Source organism: Varanus komodoensis, unplaced genomic scaffold (assembly GCF_004798865.1).
Source record: "Varanus komodoensis strain SLA01 unplaced genomic scaffold, ASM479886v1 scaffold22, whole genome shotgun sequence".
In the NCBI taxonomy this organism is placed as follows: Eukaryota; Metazoa; Chordata; class Lepidosauria; order Squamata; family Varanidae; genus Varanus; species Varanus komodoensis.
Genome location: NW_025335606.1, coordinates 19,685,243 through 19,691,242, shown reverse-complemented (window position 1 = coordinate 19,691,242; position 6,000 = coordinate 19,685,243). Strand labels below are relative to the sequence as shown.

General features: G+C 44.5%; 1 protein-coding gene across 1 annotated transcript in view; it reads left to right on the top strand.

Moving 5' to 3' along the window:
- The first annotated feature begins 393 nt into the window (after positions 1–393).
- Positions 394–6,000, top strand: part of LOC123023932 (LIM homeobox transcription factor 1-alpha-like) — a 67,197-nt gene continuing 61,590 nt past the window's right edge. The window contains exons 1-2 of the mRNA XM_044431070.1: positions 394–424; positions 654–840. Of these exons, the coding sequence (XP_044287005.1) occupies positions 394–424; positions 654–840 (218 nt within the window). The remainder of the gene's footprint in view (positions 425–653; positions 841–6,000) is intronic.

Here is a 6,000-nt window from a genome sequence, read left to right as displayed (position 1 = left end):
CAAGAGGCACTGCCTGCAATCCCGTATGAACACACTGATCCAGGAGTAAGTTCCAGTGAACTTACAATCTGCTTCTGTTTAGATATGAATGGGGAGGGTTTAACCTCTTTCAGTTTGAGCTCTGAATTCCACTTTGGAGAAGCTTTCAGAGGCCACATTCCAGTGGTGGGCAGGGCTAAAGGCAAAAATTACCCATGCAGTGTAGCTAAAAGGACTTACTGCCAGTAACTGAGTCTTAGGTGAGGCATTTCAGCCAGGGACATGGCCGCCTGGGCTGCACTGGGACACATGATGTATAAGATTTCACAGTTCATTGGAAGCTGGTGACTCCAGTGTTAGTGAACCAGTGTAGGCGCTCTGTGCTTTGGTCTGAATGGTAAGGAGCTATCAGCAATGCTGAATGGCAACCTCTATCCCCTCCCAAGTAGGTTCAGCACCGTGGATAGCTCCTTCAAAGTTCCAGCTACTGCCTGGAATGGATTCTCTACCCCACTGACATTGGACCCAACAGCTTCTACTGGCAGAGTCCTATGCAAGGTGATTGTTTCCCAGGCCTTCACCCAAACTAGCCTTCTTGCTCCTTTGTACAATGCTATCGCTGACAGAAAGGACTTCCTGTGCTTTTTGATTAATTTTTGCTTTTGTTTCTCTAGGTTCAGAGTCCAAAATGAGAGAGGTTTGTGCGGGCTGCAACACCCCAATCTCCGACCGCTTCCTGCTGAGGGTAAATGAGCGTTCATGGCACGAAGGCTGCGTGAAGTGTGCTGCCTGCCTGCAACCTCTCTCTGGCACATGCTACTGTCGCAACAGACAGCTGTACTGCAAGCATGACTACGAAAAGTAAGTAGTGCTTTGCACCCTTTGTTTTCCTCCCTTTTGGCAAATGGATCTGTTGCTGCTTGTAGGGAAGTAAGCTGAGAGACAGAAAGCCTGGGTCCAGTGGCCTGAGTCCTGGGTCCACAGACTTGTCCCTCTAGGGCTAAATGCAGCAGATACAAACCACCCAATTCCTGTAGTTATGACGATGCTATCTTTAAATGACTTGATGCTCTGGTTGTTGTAGTTCTAACACTGGGGCTGGCCATACATGCCTATGGGCTTCGTACAGCCCCCAGTGTCTTGTGCTGCAGTTCCACTGCCCCCTGCTGCCCTTCCAAAGTGTGGTGATGACGATGCTGGTGATAGTGATGTATCTGTAATGGCTACAAAGTGCCCAAAAGGGTAGATTTTGGTTTTGGCCCATCTGGGGTCAACTTACTGCCGGTAATGGAGTCTTAGGTGGGGCATTTCAGCCAGGGACAATTGGAGCAGGGCAGTGGTAAAATGCCCATGGATCTCCAGAAGTTGTCTGCCCCTCTTCCTACAAAGTGGAAACGTAAAAGCAGCGGTGGGGATGCAGTGGTATAGGTGTGTGCATGGCAAAGATAAGGAACAGGGAAATGTCAAGTGTGGTTTCAGAAATGAAGTGCTACATGTGGCTTCATATTAAATCATTACATCCAGAATCTAAAGTTACCCAGCTGTACCACTGCTTGGGCAGGGAGGGCAGGTTGAGTTGTTTGATGATTGTCATCTATGTGTAAGTGGAAGATGAATCCAGATAACTTTGTGATCCAAGAGATGGTTTCAGCTACCAAAATTAGTGTGTGCCTACAGTTTGAGAGTGGCATGTGGCAGTAAGTGGCTGGTGTTGTCCAATGACCTGGTAGAACTTGGCAGGGTCTTTGGTCCCAATGGTTGTCATGTGCTTGATTGCTGTGATGTCACAGAGGGCCAGAGAAGCCTAGAGCTTGGCTGCTAATGAGGTAGCTGGGGGTACTTAGAAATGGAATTCTGGCACCAATGAGTATCTTTTATTCAATGTGGAATGTCTGTAGACTTACACAATGTAGGTGCAAAACAGTTGGGTAATTTTTGACTGATGTTATTTACAGAGTAACTGATGCTCAGGGAGAGGTGATCTTTTTTAATCTAAGAAAGATAGCCCCCAAAGGGAAGAAGGCTCCCCGTGAATGAACCAATCACCATGATACTAGATTGTTAACAGGTTGCTGAAATACATTTTGAGATGCGAGGTTAATGAAAACCATGTGTATTCAGCAATGAAATAAATCTAAATTCTGCAAACAGAAAAACCAATTTTGAGTAAAGAATACATCACATACACTAGTACCCTGCATTCTTTAGCTTATTTTGGCATCATTTATTTTGCTGCCTTCAATTTGTTTTTCAAGGGATTCTTGGGGGAGCGGGAGGGCAGTAGTATGGGAAGGACATGCTGACATTCACCAGTCCAGCAGAGCTAAAGGGAACATCTCTTTTCATTATCAAGGAACTAAAATAAAGATTAAGTAGCCTACACTCATGGAAAGACACCGAGTCTATTTTTGCACAGCAAAACCATGGACTGAGTCAAAAGATGCACTGCATGCACGAGGACACTGCAATGTCCCACTCTATTTCCCCCAGGAATTGCTTGACCTGCAATGCCTCCTGCACCATCCAGCTCCAAGCATCCCTCCAGCTAGGGGTTCAATCCACCTTATGCTCCTAACAAGCACCTTTTCTAAATGAGTACAATACACCCAAAGGAGAAGAAGAAAACATCCATTAACAGCATCTGCATAGCTTCTTGGGAGCCTGCTCAGGAGACCATCAAGGAAGTGGTCCAACACAGGTTTAAGGGCCATCTAGGAAAGCAAGGACTCCTTTGACCAGCAATCAAAGGCAGGAACTGGAATACACAGCACGATCAGCCTAACAGGACCTGGTACATTAAGAGTTGCCTACTTTACTTATAAGGTTGAACCTGAGCTCTAGCAAAGTCTGGCTCCCCAGAATTTCTTCTGCCACAGGTAATTACCATCTGATGCATTTTTCTCTGATGTAAATGCCTTGTGCAGGATTCAGAGCTGTGGGCTGCTTACTGAACTTTGTATGCCCCATCTCTACAACTGAGAAAAGATTATCCCTGCCTATCTGTTCCTCAAAGTAAAAGTACTGAACTTATAGGTAGATGTAAGCTGAAACAAAGATTTAGTCAACCATACCAACACCATTCTAAGTAAGTGAAGTTGTCACTAATTCTATCCAAAGGCATTGCAGCTGATACTTATGTGCCATGAAATAGGGCATTTGCCCATTTTTTAAATTAATGAACCTATCCTGCAAACATCTACCCATGATTTTGACATTATTCTTGCCTAGTGCAATAGCCTGGTTCATTTGTAGTTTTAATGTGGGAGCAGAGAATGTGTTGCAGTTTCTTGTCCTTCATATTCCCTCTGCATATTTGTCCCTCCTCAGGCAATTTACAGAGGAGAAGGGTACTTGGTGCTTCCATCACTCCATTGACCATGCTGACTGGGGCTCACTGAAGTTGTAATCCAAACATCGAATGCAGTTCTATTCACTAAATCAAAACAGTGGTGTAATTTTTAGGATCTGTACTTAATGATCTTGCAGGGAGACTTCTTACGCTTATCAGGAATTACTTAAGAGGGTAAAATGTATTACTTCCCTTATTTGAAAATGTGGGAAGCCAGCCAAGCTGCAGGTGGGGACCTTATTTCACCAAATGGGGCCCTGAACCTCTGCCCCAAATTCCTGCCTTGCACACACCACCAGCCCAAGATGATGCCAATAAGTGAGCATCATTACATTTGCTCACATTTATTCTTTCCTACCCTTACCTCTCCCTTCTCTTTTTTCCCTTCCTTCCCGTTCCTGTCATGCACAGACACAGTGCTGGGAGAGAGGGGGCCCCCACTAGAGTTGGAGCCCCAAATATTTCATCTGGACCCCACATCTCTGGGAGGCCATCCACCCTACCACCTTGCTGTACATGCACACAGTGTTGAAATAAAGGCCCAGGAGCCCTGATGCTCTCAGTTATGCCTGATCTCCCTGGATTAGCCAGCTTTTTATGCTATGCTATGCTATGCTATGCTATGCTATGCTATGCTATGCTATGCTATTTATTTAATCTCTATACCATCCTGCATTTTGTCCACATTCGCTTCTCCCCCTGTTGACATCCCTTTGGAATTTTTCTGCCTGTGCCTTTTTCCCCCTGAAATCAAATGCCTTCCTCTTTCTTGCCCATACATCTTTTTACAAATAGGATATCATTAGGAGACAAGAACTTTTAAAGGCACATGGGGGAGGGGGGGAGAGGCTTCACTGTATATATAAATTAGCATATGCAAATGTGTGCTTTATTTTGCCCTGAAAGTCTAAGCCTCAAATCTCTGTGTCCCATCCCTAGGCTTGAGAGACTGTGTGCTCCTGGGACTTAGGCCCTCTTCTGTTTACATTATCTTTCAAGCACTGTAGACTAATTACAACAAAGTGTTTTTTCTTGCCTTACTCCCTGCAAGAAGACCTTTTCCAACTGGTTTATACACTCAACCAGGGTGATATGAGAATTTCATTGCAATTTAGTTTTGATCAAGATTTATCAAGTTTGCACCTTCTGGCCCAATCACAAACTTGGATTTGTAGTTGAAATCTACATTTCTGAGCTTGCAATGTAATTTTTGGACCAAAAAAATTACATTTGCCAGCATGTGTACTTTTGAAAAGCACACATGGAAATATGCACCTTTTTAAAAGGTGTCCCAAAATAGCTTTAATGAATAAGAGAAGAATGGGTGCATCATCAAGCTGAATGTAGTTGATTCCACCATTCAGAAAAATATGCAGAAAAATAAGGATGGATTTTTATGCGAAGAGGAAAAAATAAAATTTTGCAATCTGATACAGACTCAAGCTTCAAGATGGACTTTGGGGGTCTTCTGCAAATCCGCCCAAATTTTGTTAATTCACACATCAGCTAGCATCAGCCAATATTGTAAATGGGCTTGCAAGCACTTTTCCAGCCATATTATTATATTGACTCCAAGTGGAAGTCTTTCAGATAACAATTTCAAAACAAATGGGAAGTGGGAAGCACCCACTACCCTGGCTGCCATTCCTTCAGTGCTTTAGCTGGAAAGAGCCTGTAGTGATTGCTCATCCTGAACATATTTTGGAATGATTAACCAGCACGCCTGCCCCATTTCATGACATTCTACTGCTGCGCCAAGCACCAAACCTGGACGTGCAAGGCTGAAGGAGACAAGGGGGGAGGTTGCTATGTCTCCCAACACCCAGGGCTTTGATCATGGCTGGGGAAATCAGAGGTGGGGAGCGGAAGCCCTGCTTGGTCCAACAAGCTGCACACACTCCCATCAACTACAGAGGAAGATCTCAGAGGTTACATACTTTTGGTTTTATGCTTCGAGGCTTCAACAACAGCACCGAAGCTTGGTCAGCAACATCAGCCATGAACTCTTGCCCTCACCAAAATCAGGCTTCGGGGTTGTTGGGCTAGAGTGGCCATCTGCCTTACTTCACAGAGGACAGGCCTCTTTTTGAAGGGCTGTCAGAGGACAGGCTTCTATTTGAAAACAGCCTCTATTTGAAGGGTGGTCCAGTCCAAGCCCAGTTTAAAGATGAATATAAGAACCTGGGAGAGCAGAGGCCTTGATGGTACATATCCATGGTTTGATTTCTCCATCATCCCTAACATCAGTTTAAGTTACAGCTATTCTTTCTAAATGTGCATGGCTGAATTTGTGTCCTGTTTTTTGGTGATGAATATCCCCTGTTTTGGAAAGGTCTGGGTGGCCAACCTAATTTCAAATCAGGGGCAGTCCTCTGTTCAAAAGAATCTTCCATTTCAGCCTGGGGCCCTCCAGATGATTTTCACTACATTTCCTATGATCCCTAACTGCAGGCCACATTGGTTGGGTCTAATGGGAACTGTAGTTTAAAGCACCTGGAAAATAGCAGGTTGCCTGACCCAGTTGTCTTTGAAGAGAAGTCCAGTTTACAGATAAGGAACTAGAAGAAGGGAGAGCACAGAAGTTACTTCAAATTGTCCCATATAAAGCAGGGCACATGACCACCCAAACAAGAAGAGTGTTTGTTTGTTTGTTTGTTTGTTTGTTTAACTCC